The 25,957-nt window shown below is 37.2% G+C and overlaps 2 protein-coding genes across 3 annotated transcripts; one reads left to right on the top strand and one right to left on the bottom strand.

The window, feature by feature from the left end:
* On the top strand, positions 1–23,823 carry Prp31 (pre-mRNA processing factor 31). 2 transcript variants are annotated; one of them, XM_028174628.2, is made up of 10 exons: positions 1–357; positions 580–786; positions 1,067–1,202; positions 1,380–1,584; positions 1,921–2,063; positions 2,882–3,066; positions 4,004–4,144; positions 6,433–6,582; positions 12,970–13,194; positions 23,693–23,823. In XM_028174628.2, exons 2-10 carry the CDS (start codon positions 592–594, stop codon positions 23,801–23,803), a joined length of 1,491 nt encoding a protein of 496 aa, XP_028030429.1. In that variant the 5' UTR covers positions 1–357; positions 580–591; the 3' UTR covers positions 23,804–23,823. The 2 variants fall into 2 exon arrangements, with proteins under 2 accessions (XP_028030429.1, XP_089586568.1); XM_089730442.1 differs by having other exon boundaries at positions 1–361.
* Positions 4,734–5,913, bottom strand: LOC114243224 (beta-ureidopropionase pyd3). Its single transcript, XM_028174629.2, has one exon. It carries the CDS (start codon positions 5,885–5,887, stop codon positions 4,784–4,786), a length of 1,104 nt encoding a protein of 367 aa, XP_028030430.2. The 5' UTR covers positions 5,888–5,913; the 3' UTR covers positions 4,734–4,783.
* Positions 23,824–25,957: the final 2,134 nt, after the last annotated feature.

The raw sequence follows: 25,957 nt of genomic DNA, 5'->3' as shown, positions 1-25,957 counted from the left end.
GACGTGACAATGACATTTGGCGCGCTAAACATGGCGGATTTTCGGCCTCATTAGACGGAGACGGAGACATTTACGTATATTCATGTTTCATTTTATGTACGCACTGAAATACTGTTATATTGTTTTCTTGCGAGTTAAAGTGCTGAGTAAGAACGAGATAGATATATGTTTATGTGTGTGCCTTCAAAATGGGTGCTATTTATATAAGCAATTGTACGTATAGAACAATATGTCGTGTCCCTACTATATAGGTCTATGGGTAGGTAGGTACTACTTACTACTGTCAAGTACCGTACTGTCATTTCTGTTTACTTTTCAAATTAACTATTGCAAATATTAGTCGCCGTAGGTACATAGGTAGGTAAATCATTTAGTTTTGGGTACAAACTATTGAAGTTTATTGACATCGCTGACTAAAAAATCAAATGAATATCTATAGTGTATACTAAATGAAATATACTGTATAGCTGTGAAAGTCGATTTGAGTAAAAAACTGTAATAATTGTAGAATATTACAGAATACACAATAGAAACAGAACAAGCTCACACATAAACTTAACACTCAGAAAATCAATTTAGTTCTACAGAAGCATGTCTCTAGCTGACGAATTACTTGCTGATTTAGAAGAAAATGACGATGGTGAACTCGAAGCTGCTATCGAGAGCAAAACCAAAGAAGAATACGACTTTGCAGTTCCATATCCCGTCTTACCTAAAGAAGAAGAAATCAAGAATGTCTCGATAAGAGAACTCGCGAAACTAAGATATTCTGATCGTCTGAAACGTGTATGTATTTAATAAAGTTTCTTGAAGAACAGTTTAAATATAAATTACTAGCGACCCGCCCTCGCTTCGCTTCGGAAACATTAAAACACATTGAAAACAAAAAAAATAAATAAAAAAAGTAGCCTATGTTCATCAGGGACAATGTCGGCTTTTAATGGAAAAAGAATTTTTCAAATCGGTCCAGTAGTTTCGGAGCCTATTCGAAACAAACAAACAAACAAATCTTTCCTCTTTATAATATTAGTATAGATATATAATTTTTCATGTAAACAACTTTTAGGTTATGAGTGAAATAGAATGTAATGCTGGAAATAACAGAAATAAGGTTGAAGTTGCTGGCTTAATGGAGTCTGACCCTGAGTATCAACTGATTGTGGAAGCAAATAATGTTGCTGTTGAAATTGATGGTGAAATAGGTACATGCATTCTAATCTCTATTTTTCATGTGTTGATTTGTTTATTAAAACAGTTTCAGAGAATTGAACTTTTATGATTGAACATAGTGTTAATAGTTCTCTTTTCATGAAATTATTATCTTGGTTGTCTAATTATTACTGCGTACAATATTAAAGTCAAGAAATGCAAATTTTCAGCTATTATTCACAGATTTGTCCGTGACAAATATCAAAAACGGTTTCCTGAATTGGAATCTCTAATCATCACTCCATTGGAATACATAAGGACAGTGAAAGAACTTGGCAATGATCTGGACAGGGCTAAGAATAATGAAATATTACAGAGTTTTCTAACTCAGGCCACTATTATGATTGTTTCTGTTACCGCATCTACAACTCAAGGGTTAGCTTTTATTTGTTTTCTATTTGTGGTCTATTTCGTTTTTTACTATAAATCAATGCACTCACTCTGAGAAACATAGTGCCACATGTCATTGCATTGCGAGAGCATTGGTATTGCAGAATTCGACTGATGCATGACCACAACCACTCTGTTGTGTACGACTAGGAAGTAGAAAGAATAAATGTAAATACAAATGTACAAATGCAACATTTCAAATTCATTTAAATTATTAAGATGGACTAGAGTACACAACAGGGACTTTGAAGATTTATTTGGATGAACATTTTGTGTAAAATAGTTACTTATTAAACAACTCAATCATTTGACAATCTACAGGAAATTACTAAGCCAAATTGAACTAGAAGAAATCAATGAGGCCTGTGATATGGCAAGTGAGCTGAACAACTTCAAATCGCAAATATATGAGTATGTTGAAAGTAGAATGACTTTTATTGCACCAAACATAACTGCCATTGTTGGTAAGTGATACATTCTGTTGCCTATAATTTCTAATATAAATTCCATTTAACACTCCCAAAACGATTAGTGGTAACAATTGTGCAATCACCCTTAGCCAACTGCAATTATTCCCCTCATCATATAATTTCCAAAATAGCAGAGTATTGGAAGGACAAAATGCCTCTTTCTGCATTTTTTAAGCCTGGCAGATTGTAAGTGCATCAGAACTCTAAATTGTAACCCTTTTAAAATAACATTTGCTTGGCAAAGTAGAGAAACGATCTGTTGTTAGAACGAGATGTTTTTTCTGTAGCAATTTATTCCCTTTTTACAATGCTCAGGAGGTCTGACCTGTCTGGTAGTTTGCACTCTGTTCTTGTCCATCATTGGATGGCCTTATTTATACTAAAACCATATCCAAAAATTTGTTGAGAGTGCTCGGGTTCTACGTTTAACAAACCACCTTCCAATGGTCTAGACATTAAAATAATTTAACTAATCCCCCTCGCGACAAAATATTTAACCATATTGATATATTGGTAGTTGTTAATCAACTACAATAGTATATTTCTTAAATGAATGTGAGCATATTAAATTAATACTTTTTCTAATTGAAGGGTATGTGTGAATGAGGTCAGAATTATCCTGGTGATAAGTGGTTATCGAAGCCCATAGTAAGCACCACAAGCTCTTAGTTATATTTTATAACCCATCACACCATCCAAACCAGAACTTAACTGCTTCATGGCACAAATATCCAAAGATAATGAGAACTACCCATGCGGGCTTACAATATGTTGTACCACCTGCGAATTTCTATCAAAACTATGTATTTCAGGAGCATCAACAGCAGCAAAAATCCTTGGTGTGGCCGGTGGATTGTCTAAATTATCAAAGATGCCAGCGTGTAATGTGTTACCTCTCGGGCAACAGAAGAAGACGCTGTCAGGCTTCTCGCAAGCAACAGCTCTACCTCATACTGGGTTCATTTATTTCTCACAAATTGTACAAGATACAACACCTGTGAGTAATCTGAATAGGATGATAATATAATATGAAAACATATTTTTTTAAGTATGACAATGGTATATTGAAGTTTTTTGTACTGAAATGTATTTTAGCAGTTTTACTCAAACTTAAACATTTTCTACTCCTGCAGTATTTCAGTTGATTTCTTAAAGATGTGATCACTATAAGCGAATAAGGTTTTTGAAACAGCCATGTTTCTGGCTAAAACTTTATTATACTGAAAGTGCATAGGGAGCGTATTTAAAGAGTTTAGCCAATTCAATTTTACTAAACTGAAGAAATTAAAGAAAATGTTTGTGATCATGAATTTTCTTCTAATACACCGTCCGTCTTGGACTAGAGTGCTTCTCTGATAATGGGAACCACTATGTTTACATGCAGTATATCATGATGAAAGAACAGGTTGCAGATGGTAAGGATCATAATATTGATCGATATCGTCAGCACAGGCGTCTTGGTATACATATGGTGCAGGGTGCAGGCGTAGGGGTGTTAGGAGACGCCGGCTTCGGCACTTTCAATGAATCTGTGACATTTGCACTGATTTCATTTTGACCGGCCTTTGCGAGGGTAATTATTGCACTGGGATGCTACATGGGCCAGAGATGCCTTTGATATTTAAATAAATAATTGCACATTTCTTTTGTTGTCCACCGAAAAAACGAGTGTTCAAATGAAAGTAATTTGTCATAGATTTCTTAATGACAGGAGCCTGCGTGAAATTTACATAAATATTTTTATTTTTTTATTTATTGTTTAGATATAAGTTCTAAGGTCTGAAGTATAGTTACAACGGCTGCCCCACCCTTCAAACTCAAACGCATTACTGCTTCACGGCAGAAATAGGCAGGGCGGCGGTATCTACCCGTGCGGACTCACAACAGGTCCTACCACCAGTAATTGCGCAAATTATTATTTTCTTTTCCCTCAGGAATTAAGGTACAAAGCTGCGAAATTAGTGTCGACTAAGTTAACATTAGCGGCCCGTGTGGACGCGTGCCACGAGAGCACCGATGGACACATCGGTCGGCAACTGCGGGAAAACATCGAAAAGAAACTAGATAAACTACAGGTAAGTTTAATTATTTATAAGCGCAACTATGATATCAAGTCGGCGTGGCCTATAGGATATGATGCCTGGTGTACTCATATCGAGCGATGCCACTATGCCGACGTTCAAATCTCGGAGCCCGTCAACAAGTTTTGTAATGAAATAAGTACAATATATTCACGACTGGCTTTCGGGTTAAAATAATAACATCGTGCAATAAAAATTAAATCAACAAAATATATAAATTTTCATAGTAGGTATCACTAGCCTATTTCAACTGCGCTGTAGTCATCGCAAAGCAGTCATTGATGCGGTTTAATGGGTAGATAAACCACTATACAATTGTGACTTGAACCTCATGTCTCAAGGGTAACAGCATTCACGTTGTGATGTCTGTACGTTCGAGAAACCACTTAACACCAGATAGGCTATTGAAGTCTCTACATCTCTACAACAAAAGTCATTCAACTTAAAGCTTAAGATATAATTGAAATGCTCTATTCAAGTTTTAAACTGGTACTTTCCATTTCACCATTGGACTGCGGGGTGATGAAATTGGCAAGGGCCACTTGGAAGGTGGATAACGAAACCTTTGCATAAATTATAATAGTTTTTTTTTGTATTTCCAAATGTATTTATTACTAAACTGCATAGAACAAATCAGTTTTGAGATTGCAGCTCCTTTAATTCAGAAGCGTAAAGATCTAACCTTGACGTCATGTTGAAGCCCCATTGATCCCTTACTTGTCTGTTCAAATTCAAGTCTATCTCCACGATCATAAGTCCATCCCTTAATCTCGATAATGCCGGAGTCCTACATCCGTTAGGCGCTGTAACATAGCTTGATCCGTAATAAGTTCTCTCAATAGTACCACCTGAGATCGAATTAAATGTTTCCTTGCCAACTCTATTGATGCTGCAAGTGAAGTATCCGTTCGCGATGGCTGCGTTTCGAGCCTCGATATTCCAGAATGATTCCCCGAATTCGGCTACAGTGGCCGAAGGATTGAACACGATTTCAGCTCCATTCAAACCTAACATCAACCAATTGAGCGCTTGATGCCGCCCGTAGCAAATGTTTATCGCAATTTTGGCGTATTTTGTATCGAACACTGGGTGGCCCATGTTACCCGGCGCGTAATATGGCGTTTCACTAAAACTGCCCACGCTTGGTAGATGATTCTTTCGATGTTTACCCAAAACGTTGCCTTCCTCATCGATCACCACAGCCGTGTTCCACCATATTCCGACATCGTCTTTTTCTAATATAGGAGTCACAATTACCAATCCATATTTTCTTGCTAAATCCTTTAAAAAAATTACACTGGGACCTTCTGTGGCTGATTCGGCAAATTCAGCCCACTTTTCTTTTTCTCTCGTGCATAGAAAGAATGGCATCGACCATGTTTCTTCCAAGCATATTATTTGAACGCCCTCTGATGCAGCCGTATTTATGATTTTCTCAATTTTAGTAAATATCGCTTCTCTTTGTTCACGGATCGATTCGCATGTCGGTAATATAACAGAATGTTGTATGAGTCCGATCTTAACTAGTCTTGGCGGTCTAGATTCTTGGGCAGCGGAAAAAGAATACGCAGCTAATTCGAAGTTATTTTCTTCGCTTGATATCAACGATGATTCTTTGACTTTCAACTCACAATGGTCCTCACGGCCGTAATATATTTTATTAAATTCCTTCAACACTTTGGGATTTAATTTGTTTTTAATTATGTTATCAAACGTTAATTCGGAATGTCGTTCCATATTGAACGAACGTGCACGTCTGACGCTGACAGTTCATAAATGTGATTACGTAAATATATCTTGAACTCCAACAGTACGAGACATCGATATACAAAATTAACATACGTCACTATTGTGTTTAAAGTTCAATCAACTCTTGAGGGAACATCATTATTGGAACATCGTTTTTATTAAATAATTTAGCACTAATAATTGATTTGAGGCGTCCATTTTTATGCATTATCAACTTGCTAAAACTTCCAACTACTCGTACAATCTCGGGTCACGGGCTGTATTACGGTGGATACTAAATGACAGATCAATAAATTAAGCAATCACACACTGTGTATATGTATGTATGTACCAGTGAAAACATATACACATATAGATATTAAACACTAAACAAAATGCAAATAAATCATTAGCGGCAATGAGTCAGTCTAGTAAGTGATGATATTTACAGCAAAAAAGTCGTGCAAAACTTTCAGGTATAGTTTCATTTGCCGTATGTAAAATGTCTTCTGTGTAAAAAAAACCCAGTCGAATTACTTCGAATTTCCCGCCAGGAACCCCCACCGGTGAAGTTCGTGAAACCCCTACCGAAGCCGATCGAACAAAGCAGGAAGAAGCGAGGCGGCAAACGTGTCAGGAAGATGAAGGAGCGTTACGCTATGACCGAGTTCAGGAAGAACGCCAACAGACTAAACTTTGCTGACGTAAGTTATAAGTTATAAGTTTTTTTTTTAGATTAGATGAGTGGACGAGCTCACAGCCCAACTGGTGTTAAGTGGTTACCGGAGCCCATATACATCTACAACGTAAATGCGCCACCCACCTTGACATATAAGTTCTAAGGTCTCAGTATAGCTACAACGGCTGCCCCACCCTTCAAACCGAAAGGGATTACTGCTTCACTGCAGAAATAGGCAGGGCGGTGGTACCTACCCGTGCGGACTCACAAGAGGTCCTTCCTCCAGTTCAAATATAAGGAATAAAATATAGAAGTCGTCGTAGCCTAAAGGCTGTGACTAAACCGATATTCAAATCTCGCATATAGGTACCGCTTTGTAAAAGAAATACATAGTTAAGACGTTAATCCGAATGATAAACGTTAATAAAGGAACCCGCGAACAATAGTAGTGCGTACTATAAGTCCATACATTGTATACTTGCCACTGTGTATATCACTGTACACTTGCCACCATTGTGCCTATGCCTGCCTTGAAGAAGTCATGCGTTTCGATTTAAATGATAGGATATCTTTTATAGCAGACAGCACAAGCACAGTTGAGACGTTTCAAAGTGTATAAAATCTATAGGACCGCTCCTCAATGGCTATTTTATTTTGCTCAAAAAATATAGATACCCAAGGACTGACTGGCTTACTGAACAATCCATATTTTTTGGGTTAGCTCATCTTCTTCTCAGTATCTGAATTTTTGATAATTTATGTCTAGCCTGAGGTTATTTTTGATTTTTTTAAGAATTTGATCACTCTGATCTTTAATTATGTCCGTCTTCGTCAATCTTTACTGCTTCAGGTATAGGCATGCCGGTGAGTGATACTACCTTTTATTTTATTTTATTTTTTATTACTTAGATGGGTGGACGAGCTCACAGTCCACCTGGTGTTAAGTGGTTACTGGAGCCCATAGAGATCTACAACGTAAATGCGCCACCCACCTTGAGATATAAGTTCTAAGGTCTCAATTATAGTTCCATAGTATAGTTATTAACCGAAGGGTAGGAAATTCGATCACGTGATCATTTCCCTTCGACATGACCTACCTACCTATACTATCATCTCTTCGAGGTTGTCATGATTTCTGCGAGCTCTTAAAAACCCACGACAGCAATTCACGTAGTCCATTGCACATATTCGATCCTTTAAACTTCACCACTTTGACTGCCTGAAACCGTATCATTATCTCAATGCGAGAGCACCGCTACACAACCATAATATCGTATCGTTAATTATATCGTTCGAATAAAATTAACAAGCGTAATAACGAAAGCATTAAAACCGGAACAGATACGCGGCGCTTTGCACAAAACTTCCGCTAATTAACTTCGAAACGTCAATAAGAATTCGATGAATTAAAATCGGATAACATAATGCTATGACGTCGCTGTCTGTACATACTAGACTGCGATTATTTACACAAACGATTTGAATTTAGTTAGTTTATTAAAGTCTTATGGTAGGCAGCGGTTTTGGCTCTGCCCCTGGCATTGCTGACGTCCATGAGCGACGGTGACCACTTACGACCACGTGGGCCGTATGCTCGTCTGCCTACAACGGCAAAAAAAGTCTTGAATCGAACCTGGAATCTGACTTTGCAGTTGTCAGAAGGACACTTATGAATGACGCGATTGGTAGTTTGATAATGCTCTCGCGTACTGCTATGTTTAAATGCGCTTACAATAATTAAAACAATTTTCTTTGTATAGAAAATACGGATATCATAACTCTTCAGCCTGAGCAAATCTATTATTATGTGGGAATAATAGTTTACAACTGAATGATTCGATAATTGAGAACTAGCAGTTGTATAATTCGAATGAGATATACCAAAAGAGTTTATGACTGATTCGGCAAACTTATTTATTTGCTAACGCAGTAGAGTGCTGACTTATGTATCCAATTTACATTATGATAAACAGACGTCACCAGTTGTTTTTTTCACGAGTAGAGATTTTTTTTCTCCTACCTACGCCGAAAGTTCGGTTTTCCTCCCGCTGTACAGGGAAGAAAGTGTAACTTTTCCACCCTGTGTACTGACAAGTGCGCATGCGCATTAGTGTCTACGTCTGCTCTCACGCACCTTAAATTCTCTGCCATTGCTGTGCTCGGGTAATTTGCAATAGGCAATAAAATTTAATAGTGAAGTAGCAAACAAAGATGAGTTCATCAGACAGAACTCATTGAAGCTCCATTGAATACCCCGAGCCTTCGAAACACCATTTAAATAAAACCAATTAGTTTAAAATTTGTTTCATCATCATTAAACGAATCAGGTAGTAAATAGAAAACACCTATGATTCTATACACAAACTCGTGCAAACGATTCAAAATGCAATAAAAGTGAATTGTAATTCCCGCATGCATCAACGACCAAGCGAGTCTATGTAAGTTACACATTGCGCCTTACGGTACAAATTCAAGAATTATTTACATATCAAATTATTTCATCTTAACACTCTTCAAATGTAAAAAAGAAACGTGTGGCACTCGGGAACTGCCGCGGTATAGCTATTGCATAGCATTTTTTATCAACTTATGCAATTATAATTAGACAATGATAATTTAATATACAATAATAAAACAAGACCACGCTATATTAAACATTAATAAAAGCAAAACATTAACTGTCCCCTTCACACTCATATGCTAGACCGCGCGAGAGAGAGATGGGCAGACTTTTCATGATTCGCATGCAGTGTGACGTCACGCCACGCGCTTATTCACAAACACTACACAAGCGCAACGTGTGAATGTGTTGAACGCGAGCTACATAGTAGGCTTAATGGGGGTGTCAGGTTATTTTCGTTACGGAATTTCTTGATTCAGTCGCCGCGCTCAAAGCCTGCGATAAAATCTATTCAATAGCTCAAAAATGTCTTAAATCTAGCGCCTGATCTTACGCACGCATAAAAGTAAGTTCGCACTAAACTGTCTAAATGAAAATCTGTGCAGGGACAGAAATAGACTGCAAGCTATTATGATTTCAACAATTAATACAATGTATCGATCAGCCTCCGTGAATCGTAGACACAATTAAAACTACTTTTACAGCTTAATCGTGACTAACGGTCGTGCGTGGCCACGAAAACTGTAAAGTATACGAAACGCTGAAAATAACAGAATGACAATGGAAAACGCAAGATTAAACCGTAAAAGTAGTTTTAATTGAGGTAAGACAAGTAATGGCATTTTGTATAGCCCCAGCAGATGAGCCGTGTACCTGATAACGAGCTGTCACCGATGCTTATAGACACCCCTACGCTTACTCGCGCCACAATTAAAAAGTTTTACTATTTTACAGGAGAATCCACAATGATTTCAAGGTCACGCTCTTTCTAAATTAATTTATATTCATTACAGCTTACAAAATGTTATAAATTTGTAGCAACGATTATAAATTTAAAAGTAATCTGTAATAATTTATTTGCGAAGGCTTCATAAGGCTTATTATTAATATTATTATCTTTTTTTTTTATTGCTCAGATGGGTGGACGAGCTCACAGCCCACCTGGTGTTAAGTGGTTACTGGAGCCCATAGACATCTACAACGTAAATGCGCCACCCACGTTGAGATATAAGTTCTAAGGTCTCAAGTATAGTTACAACGGCTGCCCTTCAAACCGAAACGCATTACTGCTTCACGGCAGAAATAGGCAGGGTGGTGGTACCTACCCGTGCGGACTCACAAGAGGTCCTACCACCAGTAACATTACAGCTTACAAGCTTACGATTGTAAATTTAAAAGCGATCTGTAATAATTTATTTGCGATGGCTTCATAAGGCGTATTAATTCCATTGATACCGATATAAAACGTGACGTCACGCTCGACGGTCCGCGTCAGATGCGTTGAATTTCAAATCGCTATCAGACTAAGTGGTTTGTTGTTTTTTACGCGATTCAAATAGACCGGAACACGACCCGATGGGGCGCTAAGTCCGTGCCGGCACCGCGACCGTTGGCGGCGCGTGCTTCTTCCTAGATTTGTGCAACACACACGAGACTCGAGATTGGCCAATTTATTGATTTTTCAGATTCGTTTGCGACGTTGCCGTTGACGTTTGAATTAATCACACTACATAATCGATTTGCGCGGGACTTTTTGGCGGGAACGCGAGGAGTGAAGTTGTGTGATATGTTTTATTTTGTCTATTTAGTGTTTCTTCGGCTTTAAATGTGTAATAATGGTGGTTTATTAACTGTTTAATATCTGTGAAAGTGCACAAATGTGGGAAAATGAAACAAAGCCGCTGGGCGTAACTTCTCGGGATCCTCCAAAAAGTCCACTGAAAAAATCTTAGTAAATGACCACCATTTTACTGAGATTATATTACATCCCATATCATCTCATTTCATTTCATCCCAGTTGATTAATGTCTCAAATTAATCATCTTCATTTCATTTCACTCCATAATATCATTTTTCTTAAAAATATGAATATAAATTAAAGCAAGATTACACTTAAAGGTCTCAGTTACCAGGTCATAAAATCCCTTAAAAAATCAATTTGCGCGTGAGTATTCCATTTACAAGCGCGAACGCTTGAAATAGCGAACTCGCAAGTTGACTGTTTTTTGTGCATACTCCGAAGCGTATTTGGTCCGTAATCGATGCAACAAATTTTGGTAAAGCAATCAATTCGGCTAACCATGCAGGCAGCTATGACGCACGCTTTGTGGCGCTTTTTATCTTTCTCCGTATCTCGTTGATAAAACAAAACACTATTAAATAAATTCGATTTGTAACACACCGTGACGCTGACTACAAATCGACTGCTTAATGCTAATACGCCTTTCAGCTTGGCTCCGATCTAAAGAAATAAACGGTTTCGGCTCGCTGATAGAACACCCACTTAACGCATAGTGTTTTTAAAAAATGAGATCGAATAGCAATAGCCATGCAATTATCACGAAGCACCATTAGGTACACCGTGGAAAAATTAAAATCAACGTAACCATTTTTTTCTTTATTATTATTTAAAATATATTTTTTGAAGTCGTTTAGTGGGTAGGGGCCTGAAAACATCCTTGGACCCGTGGTCTCGCAGTCATGGACCAATTTTACGTACCCCACGCGCCCTCTAGCCGCGGAGACCTCGTAGGAGGTTCGGCCACAAGACCGAAAAAAAAAACAAAAAATGGCGGTATTTGCTTTTTTTTTATTGCCCTTGTAGGGCGAGCTTACGGCCTGCCTACACCTGATGGTGAGTGGTTACCGTCGCCCATGGACTTCAGCAATGCCAGGGGCATAGCCAAGCCGCTGCCTACCGTTAAGTACTCTCCACAAGCCTCGTTTGAAGAAGGATATATTATGTCATAGCGCTCGGGAAACACCGTGGAGGGGAGCTCATTCCATAGCCATAGCATTTTAGGAGAGGACCTGTCGCTGCCGCGCGTCGTTTCTACGATGCTCGGTAGCGAAGCATCCTGGAAGGCGAGAGTCCATCATTTTACAGAAAGAGGCGGCGGAACGAGCGGGGGAGAGCTCTCAAAATTAAAACAAATAGAAAATAGTTTTATATACACTTACAAACAAAAAAAAATCGGGTCACTATCGTTATGTATAAAATATAAAAACTGTTTAAGTTTTGACTTCCTATTACATTAATTAATATAAAACGCGCCAAAACTCGCGGTAGTTGAATTTGACATAATTTGAGGTCACCGATGCCGATGTCTGCAAACAAACAAAAATTCAAAATGCTTAACGATGAAGTTTTCCTTGAGAAACGATTTTGGTAATTCTGGTGTTAAATGTGTCTGTTTCTAAATGATGAATTTTGTTAAATCAGAATTGGATAGAACTTGAAATAAATAATAGTTCAAAAAATGTGCATGGTGTTATCAGTTATATTTTTCTGACAGATATGAGTAGAAGAATTTTTATTTCAATAATATCTTAAAAAGCACCCCACGCTTTTTTTAAATAAAATATATTTTACCCTATTTTCAATTTAAATTTATTAAAATTTATTTTCTATTTTTAGTTGAATTTTATATAAAGCGTGTTTTTTTGTTTTTTTTAAACTATTATTTACTTTTCATTTTTTAGTAAAATTTTCTATAAAAGCGTATTTTTAAAACTATTAAGTACTTTAACATCAATTCCTGCCTCATCGACTATAGATAAAAATTATATAAATTGGCAAAAATCTTATTTTGCAAATTGAAAAATGGAATAATCTTATCATATTAGTGTATTGTCATTAGTCCTCGATAAATCTACAAAGTTTGAATGAAATCTGGCCGTTTAAAGTGGGTCAAAATCGCGTCTAAAGGAGTCAATTACAACACACACCAACATACATACAAGTGAAGCTGTGTAAAAATATCAATAACTTGCAAGATTATTTGCTTTTAGATCGAAGATGACGCGTACCAAGAAGATTTAGGATACACGCGAGGCACGATCGGCAAATCTAGCACGGGCCGAATTCGACTACCTCAAATCGACGAGAAGACGAAGGTCCGCATCAGCAAGACATTGCAAAAGAACTTACAGAAACAACAGCAGTACGGCGGTGCCACCAGTATTAGAAGACAAGTATCTGGTACTGCGTCTTCTGTGGCCTTCACGCCTCTACAGGTATTTAATATGTTCCTATATAGTCGGTTTTTTCTTGCTAGATGTAAAGTATGTACTTAATCATTATCTAATTGATATGTATATATATTTTAAATTTTTTTACCGATAAATACACCGTGATTAATTTATTTACTTCAAATATTCGTGTCCCATAAAGTATCCTATCCATATCTACTCTACAACCTAGAGAGCAAAATGTCAATGTCATGGTCCAATTCGAATACGGAACAAAATTAAATGAATGGTTTGTATATGGCTGGTGAATATATACATATTATGGTATGGTGAATATGGCTTAATAATATTGCGATGTATGTACCTTCTATTACATTAGTATCTTTCGTGATTTAGAAAATAACAGATAAATTAAAAATCTAAAAAAAATTGTAGTGATAACAATTTTACCAGAATATATAAAATTAAAAATTGATTTAAAGAGTTAATCAATTTAATAAATATAAATAAATACCAGTCAATTACACTTTATTGAGGCCTTAGAACTCATGTCTCAAGGTGGGTGGCGGCAATTACGTTGTAGATGTCTATGGGCTCCGGTAACTACTTAATACCAGGTGGGTCGTGAGCTCGCCCAACTATCTAAGCCAGCGGTCGGGAAACTTTTTTAATTATTACCCCAAAATATTTTTGTGTAATTTGATATTACCCCATGGCAAAGAACAAAACAAAAACGAATTCTGTTCTTTTTAGCATCTTTCATATTATAGCCCCCATGGTAATTTTGAAAAGAAAACAATAACTAAAAATTTAATATAAACAACATTTATTAAATTTATCAATGTAATACCTAGTAATACATAAGGGTGATAATAGTAATTTATGGAATATACGGTTGAGGAAAAAAAAAATCGCCCCCACCAAAAAAAATCGCCCCCAAAAAATATAAGTAAATGATAATTTCTTGTTATTTTATAATTCGCTATAGTGAGTAACTTCAATATTTGGGTTTTTTTTTTTACGAAAGCCGAAAAACCATTAATATGACCCAGCATAGCTGGAGCTCTATCCAAAGATACAGAAATACAGTTTCATTTCGTTTCATCGAGTTTCAAATCACAACGATTCTAAAGAAGTTTCACTTCAATATATACTTTTTACTCACAAAAATTTCATTTTTACCCCCCAAAATTTCATTTTACCCCATTTGGGGTAATTTACCCCGGTTCCCCGACCGCTGATCTAAGCAATAAATAAAAAAATATATTAAAAAGTTAAATTGAATGATTAATTTACATTCCGAAACTCTTGACGAGTATAACCTATTGGAGTGTAGGTTTTTTTTTTCATTCTTATTACACAATAATAAACATAAAAATTAATTTTCAATAGAACGTTTGAATTTTTGTATTTATATAAAATCACATTGACCATCTGTCGTATTGTGATTTTGCCAGTTAATGACCGCAAAACACGCGCTAATCGGTTAAAATATGAAGTCGTTTCCCGCGGGTACACATTCCAATATGTCGGCATACGGAACGCCATCAAAATAAAGTATAATAATATGTCTCACGTTAGCCAGGATTAAGGATATTATCCAATTACTCTACTTATTCTCGTAATGTCTGTAAATTACTATGCTCCTGTTCTTTTAATAAGGTCACACGATGTCATATAATGTTACATACGTGAAAACATTTTAGTTATTCAAAATACTATGATGGATTATGGCTTGTTGAATTTTCTTAAGTATTGTCTATAATATTTTTAAAATGTACATTAGATGATATTTCGATATTAACTATGTTATATTACCAAATATATACATTACTAGCTGACTCGGCAGACTTCGTAGTACCTCTATCGACAAATAAAAGACCTAAGCTTTAGTATAAAATAAACTTAAAACAAACAAAAAGATTCGTCCGACGGGACACATCAAAGGAAATACAAAATTGTTATTTTTATTTAATTTCGAGCATTTTCATATTTATCTACCTTTTAAACCTTCTCTGGACTAACACAAATAATTCAAGACCAAAATTAGCCAAATCGGTCCAGCCGTTCTCGAGTTTTAACGAGACTAACGAACAGCAATTCATTTATATATATAGACTAGCGACCCGCCCTCGCTTCGCTTCGGAAACATTCAAACACACATGAAACCAAAAAAAAAAAAAAAAAAAGTAGCCTATGTTCATCAGGGACAATGTCGGCTTCTAATGGAAAAAGAATTTTTCAAATCGGTCCAGTAGTTTCGGAGCCTATTCGAAACAAACAAACAAACAAATCAACAATCAATATAATATTTGTATAGATTACCATATAAATACAGGCACAATTAATGAGTAGTTTCTTTGTTTTTAATTCGTCTAAATATATTTTCTGGGTTCAGTCTCACGATTTCGTTTGTATCCAATTGAGAAAACCGTCTCGTTAAGATTTGTATGCGTCGATTTGTTTTACATCAAACAATGGCTATATGCAAATGCACGTTGTCCGTTACATACAACGGAGGTCAAAATAAATCTCTGTGTAAGAATGGTACTTAAAAGAATCGCATTTCTTGCTTTGGGTTTATAACGAATGTTATGCGGCTAATAGGAATATGATTTTTATGTATGTGCCTCTCCAAAGTTCAATTGAAATTATTTAATAGAAATAGAAATGTTTTCGAACCACTCGGTGAGGCCAGAATATCCCCTTGAGATTATTGGCAGTATAAGCAACAACAACAAAAATATTATTATTTTTGCTTAGATGGGTGGACGAACCCACAGCCCACCTGGTATTAAGTGGTTACTAGAGCCCATAGACATCTACAACGTAAATGCGCCACCCACCTTGAGATATAAATTCTAAGATCTCAGTATAGTTACAACGGCTGCCCCACCCTTCAAACCGAAACGCATTACTGCCTCACGGCAGAAATAGGCAGGCTGGTGGTACCTACCCGTGCGGACTCACAAGAGGTCCTACCACTAGTAAATGTCCTATGAGGCAGGGAGCCCATAGCCTAGGCAGAGGTGGTTGCCCCGGAGTATGATCACAATGACCCACGATGTTTCATAATCGGGCCTGTTTCCATCGCGAAGGAATAACACGTTCAGACTTATTATTCAAATTGGAAGGCGACATTCACGTTCCATTATCATTTGCATTGTGACCCCATCGGATCATCTATCCCGATGAAAAATAAATGTCCAAGTAAATAAACAGTTGCTTTAAACAGTTGCAACTAACAAAGAAGATTTCCGAAAACTAATTAACTGATAGAATCCAGTGATACTCGTTCGGAGAACGGTTTCTATTTGTACGTTGCTATCGGATTTTAATAGTCCGAAGGTACGAGACCGGTACAATCGAGTAATGTTTTCTCTAAACCATAGCATGTAGGTAGATCGGTATGTGTATTGTTGTTTATCACCCGACGAATCGTGTTACTGACTTATGAAATTTACTTTTCTACGGTTAATATTAATACGTAATTAAAAAATAAACACTATGTTTTTGCTATTTGCCGCTTTTTCTCGCAAATGGTGAACGTAAACAGGATTTATTACATACGGCCAGAAAATTACATAATAAGAATATATCCGACTTTAGTGGGTCTAATATCCTATTACCTAGCACAGTAGTAGTAGTATCCTTATCCTAAGCCTTCAACTAATTCCTATCATTCCTGTACCTATTCCTGCTGTTGACAAGGTGTTTACGACGCTCTGCTTAGTATTACCGTCTTACGTACTATATCTGTCTCGAAACCATCACGCATTCTGGCTTATGGATAGGAAAGCAGTTATTTTTTAAATTTTTTTATTGCTTAGATGGGAGGACGAGCTCACAGCCCACCTGGTGTTAAATGGTTACTGGAGCCCATAGACATCTAAAACGTAAATGCGCCACCCACCTTAAGATCTAAGGTCTCAAGAATAGTTACAACAGCTGCCCCACCCTTCAAACCGAAACGCATTACTGCTTCACGGCAGAAATAGACAGGGTGGTGGTACCTACCCGTGCGGACTCACAAAAGGTCCTACCACCAGTATTACAACATAACAGAGTTGTCGACCTTATGTGTCATGGTCGACGGTGGTATTCATGTAGTCGTGGAGTAGTGTCGAAGCAACCGATCGCTCGTGAAAAGACTTGAGAAATTAAAGCTTCTAAAATAATAATAAAACAATGTGGAACCAAAAGTTATATGACTTCGAAGTTTGATGAGACGAGGGAGGAAATGAAATCCGAAACGAAGCTTGGAAGATATAGATGAAAGCAAATTATGTGTCATAGGGCGTTGACCCGATCGCAAATAACAACAAACACAGTCAAAGTTTTACTGTTTATTTTCCGTCGCATGTTGGTTAATCTTACGTTATATCATATTGATTGATGATACGCGTCCATGGACCTTCGCGTGCAGCGGTTCGTAAATCGATTTTCCGTTCTTACGTCATAAAAGAAAAAAACAATCGATAATATCAATAGGGACGGTTTCTTTCTGCGACCGAATCGGTTTCGGGTCACATGTCCGTTATGTTTAAGGGCCCTTTTGTAGGTCTCGGCTATGACATTCAACTTGAACCATCATACGAACACGAAAAACCAGTCAACCGTGGCGAATTAGATACAAACCATACATTTATAGATTTAATGGTCGGCTCTTCCGTCGAACGCTCGCGGCGCGGCGTGAGAACAAGCACCATCAATTTACTTTACTACGTCGAAGAGCCCTGCGCTGAAATATCCCATTACCCGAGCGAAAGTTGAAATCAAAGATGCTTAAGTGAATATGCGCCTTTCGGCATAAACATTTTCCAGTATTTTCTCCGTATGATTTTGCAATTAAGATAAAACCAGTTCAGTAATGTCTGTAAGCGAATCGCAGTTTTGAGCAAAGGAAAGATCTAGAAAAATTTCGATGTTCGAAACACTTATAATTGATTTCCTGTACCAAATTTATATTATTAAAAAAAACAAACGGAATATAACAGTTTTGAGGTTATCACTTAATTGAAATTTTCTCATGATAACATCCACAAAATGAGGCAGCAGAACATTATAATGATGTTTTTACTTAATTAATATGCATGAAATGCACTTGAAAACATTAAAATGGTGTCGACTATAAAATTAATTTAAAAACATGTAAAAGTAATCCTACAAATAAACGATCTTCATGAATTCGCCACAAGAAATTTTGCTTGGACGGACGGTCAGTCTCGAATATAGCAGACAGGCGGGCCCTAGAGAAAATCGCACATCGCCATTTCAGACAGTGTAATCGGGTCTAGGGATAGGAACTTTCACCGTTTACATTTCGCTTTGTGGAATTTGTGTTATGGGAATGGCGACGCCCTTCGCTACACGCTGAACGTTGTTAAGCCTTGTCTGCTATCAGATATAAATCGATTGATGGAGTATTTATGTTGTCTTGTTATTTGTACGTTGAATTATTCTTGTTTCGTATTTTAGCCATTAAACGTCTGGTTCTTATATAAATTACTGGAAATAGTGGAGCTTATACAGAGTTAGTTGAGTAAAGAATTATAATATGTCAAGTATTTTTTTTATTTTCTTAGTCTAGTGGTGGCAAGGCCTGTTATGAGCTCGCATGGGCCCACTCTATAATGCGTTTCGCTTTAAACGGCAGGGCTGCCACTATAGTATAAAACTGAGACTTGGAAGGTGAGTCGTAAGCTCGTCCCGTCATCTTAGCAATAAAGAAATATAACCTTTAATGGGTTATTATTATTTATTCGGTTCACTAGTTTACTTTAGCTAGACTTAGCCGTAGAGGAATCCGTAGGAGGAATGAAATTGAATCACACCACTCTATTCTTTTCATTCATTACCGTTCTTTCAACCACGCGGGAAAAAAAACGATGTTCAAAAATAGTTTTTTTTTGTCTGTTTTCCCTATCCACGTTTTAGGGGGAATATTACGTTTCTAGTACACACACAGTTTATGTTAGATACAGAAATAGAATCTTAGCAAAACGACAATTATACTATGCAAATTTATTTCAGTAATCGTAAGTGTAATCGGTACATTAGAAATAGTAGAAACATTAAACAGTGGTTAATTCACATTTCGTTTTCGAGAACGTTCCCTTTACACCCGATGTACCGTACGTAATTTTCATTTATAGTTGGCGTACTGGATCAGTCTTTTGTTCTAAACATAGACAGCGAAACTGAAGGTATTCTAGATATGCTGATGTATTTACATAACATAATAGATGTAGGTACGGCGTTGGCGTTATTGCGAGTGCTATACATTATTACGATTGGCACGCCCTCCTCTCGACCGATGTTAACCGCCACATCTGTTCTTCAAGTCAGTGTCTCTCAAATTTTATTTATTTATTGTATAAATTTAATACTTTTAAAGATATTCATGAATCTACCGGTCAATGTAATTTTAAAAATTAAACCGAAGTCTAACATCGAAGAATGGAGACACGAGTTATAATTAATTTTATTTGTTCCAGTGTCCATTGCTCGACATCTCTAATCATCCGTTTAATGTTTATTTTAATAGTATTCAGTTTAGTGTTCATTTTAATAGCCCTTAAATAACATGAATGAATATTAATATGGACGTTTGAATTGCACGGATAACACAGAAACTGCAAATGATCATCGTTATTACTATTACCCAGTTACATTTAAAGTGTTTCAAATAATCATTTATAGTAGATATTTCTTTTTTCATTCAATTGACATGTTTATTAAGCTTACATAGTTTCTAAGGAAATGTTTAGGAAGCTTTGCCGTAACCGATTCGAATCAGCAAAACATTATGCCCTCTCGTCTCTCTCACAGCGATGCTCTTAAGATATCCTTTTATAGGGTTATTGAAGAGAAAACTTTGAAGTTTGATCTGTAAACTAAACTAAACAATGATTGCTCTTGTACGCATATCTAGATATTTATTATTACCTCGATGAGCAGATAAGCTCTCTCAGCCCACTCGGTATTAAATGGCACAGCTCATAGGCATCAAAATGTCATTACCCCCCTTGACACATTGTCGAAGTATCAATTTTATTGCATAACGGCATTGGCAAAGTACAAACTGAAGCGAATGATGGTTTGGTGGTAGGTACCCGTAGAGAGTACACCCTGCCCACTAGTAATTATGCAAATTTTCCTGCGATTCATGTTATCTATACTAATCTTAAGAAGACGTCGTGCAAGCTGCTCTGCACGCGTTTTACGCAAGAGCATCCGGGTGATGGAAGGCCGGCTATCCTCGACCCACGCTGGTTCTGACCCAGCGGGGTATTCCGTAGGATAGCTCACTCTAACCGGCGCCATCTAGGCGGGCTCCGCATAGCCTGCCGACCGAGAGGGCTGGTGGTCGTGGCGCCGACGACCGCCAGTCCGGCGTCCCGAGGGGGAGGGTGACGGGAGAGATGTGCTCCGCACTAAACACTTCGCTTTCCCCCCTTTGCCTTTTCATGAGTTCTGTCTCATGTAAGGTTTGGACGTTGGTTGTTGAGCGACAGGAGGTTTTAGTCGGTTCGACTCCGACATGCTCCGCCCGCCGTCCCCAGTGGAGGGCGGAAGTCCGGCGATTTCCTCCTGACCAAAAAATAAATAAATCTATATATAATATAATAACATTATAAAGAGGAAAGATTTGTTTGTTTGTTTCGAATAGGCTCCGAAACTACTGGACCGATTTGAAAAATTCTTTTTCCATTAGAAGCCGACATTGTCCCTGATGAACATAGGCTACTTTTTTTTTTTTTTTTTTGGTTTCATGTGTGTTTGAATGTTTCCGAAGCGAAGCGAGGGCGGGTCGCTAGTATATAATAAAACTGAACCATGCATCCGATTGACTTGAAACTTGGTATCCATGTAGAAAATACATGTACTTAATGGATAGGCTAATATTTATATGAGTGTTGGACTCCCTAGTGACTCCTCCGTTAGTGATGAGAATCTTTGTGGGGGTGAGGAATAATAACGTTAATTTTAAATGCCCAGCGAAACGGGCGGGTACAGCTAGTATGATATATAATGTGCATATTTCTTTAAAAAATCCTACCCATCTGCAGGATTTGTGCCCCGGCACAGTCGCATCTCGTGGCTATTTTTCTTCTAGCTTCTATAACGTCAGAAACTATTTTATTGATCATAATGATTACATACTGTACACTGTCCATATTGTACAATTATCTTAATAAGAAAATGAAGCAACATGATATAGAGGAAAACATTCAATAGATTGTGCTGTAATCAGTGGTAATTGCAGTACTTGTCACAGCTTGTGCCGATATATACGAGCAGTACTATTTATGAGTTTCGTCGTTGATTACTCGTAATCTCAAGCTTTTCTAATTGCATAAAAAATTGGTTGTCTGTAAAGTCGGCTTACGGACGATAGTTTTACGTGATAACGTCATAAAGAAACATTGCATGAATTTTATGAATTGAATTGAACGTTTATAGGTAACTGAATTATTATTATTTTGTATAATACACAAAACGGTGTTAATTGAAAGTTAATTTTCGATTATTTTTATTTTCGTTAAATTAACGCTTGGGCCGATCGTGCGTCTCTATCGCTTGTTCCGCGCTCTCGCTTGCACGCTCAGTCTCAAGCGGAACGTGACACTTTTTCGAGCGTGCAGCCGGTGTTCATCGATTTATAAGATGTTATGGTGTCAAAAACGTACAGAAGTATGTTGTATATTTGATCGAGCCTAGTACAAAACAAAACAGTAATTGTATAAGTTTTGAAGGCAAAAGTAGACGATGGGTGCGGGTTAATAAGCGATCTGACAAATCTATATATATAAAAATGAAACCCGTTTTCCGTTGTCACGACATAACATGAAAACGGCTTGACCGATTTGGCTTATTTTTTTTTTTTTTAGTTTTCTAATACTCTGTACAAGGTTCTTACGGAAACAAATATTAAGAAAATCTCTCAGAAATATTGAAAAATATACATTTAATTTTGCATATTTATTTGTGAACTATTCCACGCAGACGAAGTCGTGGGCAAAAGCTAGTTTAATATAAAAATAAAATGCGTTTTATGAATTTGTAAACTTTTGTAAAAACAAAGACACGAATATTGGTCTCAGAGTTGTGTAGTTGTGTAATTGCTTCTTTTTTTTTATACGAACCTATTTTTTAGTTGAAATCGTCAACGAAGCTTATAGTACTTTAGTTTCTTAAACTGTCCATGCCTTGAACCCTTTGAATGGCGATAAAATCGATGACGTTATAGAAACAAAATATAATAAAAGGATTTAAAAAACCAAACCTCAACAAAATGATATGCACGAACAGGCAATTTACCGGACAAACCAAGTCATTACTTACTTACTTTGTACTATGTATTCTTGCCCACTGAGTTTCTCGCCGGATCTTCTCAGTGGGTCGCGTGTTCCGATCCGGTGGTAGATTCAGCCAAGCACTGCTTTTTCTAGGGCCTGTGTTAGCAACACCTCCTGGTTTGAGCTCCGAGAGCTCACGTAGACGCTAGGGTAACGCTGATTGATATAGCCTCTCAAGGCTATCAGCATAGATAGGGGAAAAAAATGTAGGTATTCTAATATTGGGCAGTCGAATTCTTATAATAATAATAATAAGCCTTTTATTTCCCATCTAGAAACCTAAATATTACATGTAAATATTCTCAACCATATATGACTCCCACATCAGATCCAATTCCATTGCCGTTCACTTTTTCTCGATAGGAACCCCTATTTGGGTATAGGCCTCCTCCAGCTTAGTCCAATTTTCCCTGTTCCCAGCCTGCCTCATCCACTCCTTCCCAGCGGTGACTATGTATCATCACTCCATCGTTTCATAGGTCGTCCTTTCCTTCTTTTCCCATTAGGCCCTTTCCATTTTGTCGCTTCAATTGTCCATCGTTTGTCACTGTAGCGTGCTCCGTGGCCAGCCCATCGCCACTTTAATCGAATTCTTATTATAACTATATAAATTGATAGAACACGAAAACTAAAATATATATTATTATACATACTCACAGAATGAAAAAATAGATGTATAGAAATGAGATTGAGTTGTGAAACGTGGTAAAAAGTTTTATATTTTATAACCCTGCTTCTTTCTAACGCGAAGCAATCGGGTGTTCCAATTTGCTGGGATAACCATTATTATAAGTAGAATACCGATTAATATATTCCAATTCAGAGCTCCAACTCTTTCTTTTTCGATTTCGTATTTTTAGTGCGGGCAGTGGCATTCTCGCTGTGGATTCTTAAGGGCTTCGGTAACCTAGTGACATAGGTTGGTCGTGAATTCATCGAACATTAACACACATTCCTGACCTATTGATCATGATCGTGTAGTAAAGAAAATCATATTGACATGAATGATTAACGTCCAGTGTTATTTATTGTCTTACGGATAATTCCAATTAGCATTACGTTTTAAGTTCATTGCTTTTAAAGACATTTATCTTCAATGTACTTACTTGGTCGCAATTCGACCCGAAAAACAATATTTAAAGTAAAAATGAAATAATCACTATAGGTATAATTGTTCACAGGGTTTGGAAATCGTCAATCCTCAAGCCGCAGAAACTAGGACCAACGAAGGCAATGCCAAGTATTTCTCTAATACATCCGGGTTCTTATCAGTGGGAAAGAAATCTGATTAAATAAAATATTTTGAGTTTTTTTTTCACTTTTTTTCCTTCCGCTGGAACTTTCCTGGCACGTCGTTTGAAGAATGAAGAAGGACTCCGAAATTTCCACGATTTAAAGCCGATTTAAAGAATTCACAGTTTTACAGTTTTGTATTCATGCCCCATTTATTATAACAAAAGGTTTGATATTTTTCCATTTCTAATCCATATTTTTTTTCTGTAAATTCTTATTTTTAAACTGCGTGACATAACCAGGAATAATTGGACCAGTTTTTTTTAAATATAATTCTCAACAGCGCTGCAAATACAACGAACCTCTTCAAAACAAATGAAGAATTTATTAATAAAATTTTTGATGTTTAAATATTTAATGTGCAAGTTTTTTTGCTTCATACATACCTCATGTAAGACGAAACAAGTGGTTCATATGAGAACTCCTACTAAGTTTCTCGCCGGATCTTCTCAGTGGGTCGCGATTTCGATCCGGTGGTAGATTCTGCGAAGCACTGCTCTTGATAGAGCGCTAGTGTTAGCAAATTCACTCAGGTTGAGCCCGTGAGCTCACCTGCCCGTCCAGACTTAGCTGGAATAGCCTCTTAGGCTACCAAAGAATGGGTAGGGGAAAAAATATATGAAAACATCGATGCAAGTTAAAATGATTGCAGTTGATTCGTGTACGAGTAAGTGCTTCCATTATGTAATATTAAAATTCGCAACCGCTTAAGTAATAATTTAATGTATGTAATTTAAATTCTTATTTGTCTCAGATTAACAAAACACGGAGCTGTAAACGTTTCTCGTTTAAATTTACATTTACACAAAGATTACCTACTGGTTTACCTACTGGTGGTAGGACCTCTTGTGAGTCCGCGCGGGTAGGTACCACCGCCCTGCCTATTTCTGCCGTGAAGCAGTAATGCGTTTCGGTTTGAAGGGTGGGGCAGCCGTTGTAACTATACTTGAGACCTTAGAACTTATATCTCAGGTGGGTGGCGCATTTACGTCGTAGATGTCTATGGGCTCCAGTAACCACTTAACACCCGGTGGGCTGCGAGCTCGTCCGCCCATCTAAAAAAAAAAAAATCTAGATCGCTTTTTAGAACGTTCTTTTATTGTTCGGTGTAGGTATGCAAGCACAATGCCACATATAATGTTGCATATGAGCAAAACAACAATACGAATTCGGTGCAGTCACAAAATTTCCACCTCTCTAAAAACGCCGTCTAAATTCATTTGTCTGCTCCCAATGTGATGATTTATTTTCATAATCTCTATTCACGAGAGCGCATTAGAATTTGTAAGAACAAGCCGCAAATGTTTAAGAGTTCGTCTTATTATGGTGCGGTCAACGTAGCGGTAAGTCGGTCGCGCACCGTCCGACTATCTCGGTGATTTCACTTCGAGACTGGGGATCTCAGCTAATGCAATGTCAATGTTCAGCTCAAAAAATGAAAGGGTTGTTGTTGCTAGTGTGTTACTTTAAAAAAAATACTTAACGTAGTTTTGTTGCATGCTACTTACTTTTAGGCGCGAGTGTTACAGCTCTCTAAAAATATGGTAATCAAATATGTATTTAAAAATAATATAATACGAAAACCGGAGATAAGTCACTATGGATACTGATATGACATACTTAGATACGTTGAAATATAGATATTAAACACCAAAGAAAAATTACGAATGTTAGTCCGACGTGGAAATCGAACCCACGAACCTCGGCCCAACAGTGAGGTGCACTAACCACTGCGCCACTGAGTTAGTCCAAATATGTTTTGGTATTTTCCGAATCAGCAAACGAACGTTAGAAGGACTTAACAAGTGGGTTGCTCATAACTCATATAAGCAAAGAATTGTAACGCGACTGGCCTTATCCACAGTGAAAAAGAATGTCCGTCGGTGGGTTAGTCAAGGCTGTTTTATTAATAAGTTTGCAGGTAAACGTTGCTTAACACGGGGGAGATAATATAGAACAATGTTCTCACAGCGCCGGCACGGTGTAAACAAACCACGCCTAATACGTTAGGTATAGTGGCCAAATGTGGTATCGACAGATATGACCTACTTATCAATCGGCAACGCTTTAACTAAGATTTTTGATGCTAAAGTAAACTAATAGGAAAATCGTTCTTAATAATATATTTTTAAAACGATTATTTTTCAGATACG

Source organism: Bombyx mandarina, chromosome 10 (genome assembly GCF_030267445.1).
Source record: "Bombyx mandarina strain Sakado chromosome 10, ASM3026744v2".
In the NCBI taxonomy this organism is placed as follows: Eukaryota; Metazoa; Arthropoda; class Insecta; order Lepidoptera; family Bombycidae; genus Bombyx; species Bombyx mandarina.
The sequence above is the reverse complement of the archived record's forward strand: the minus strand, read 5'-3'. Positions and strand labels throughout refer to the sequence as shown.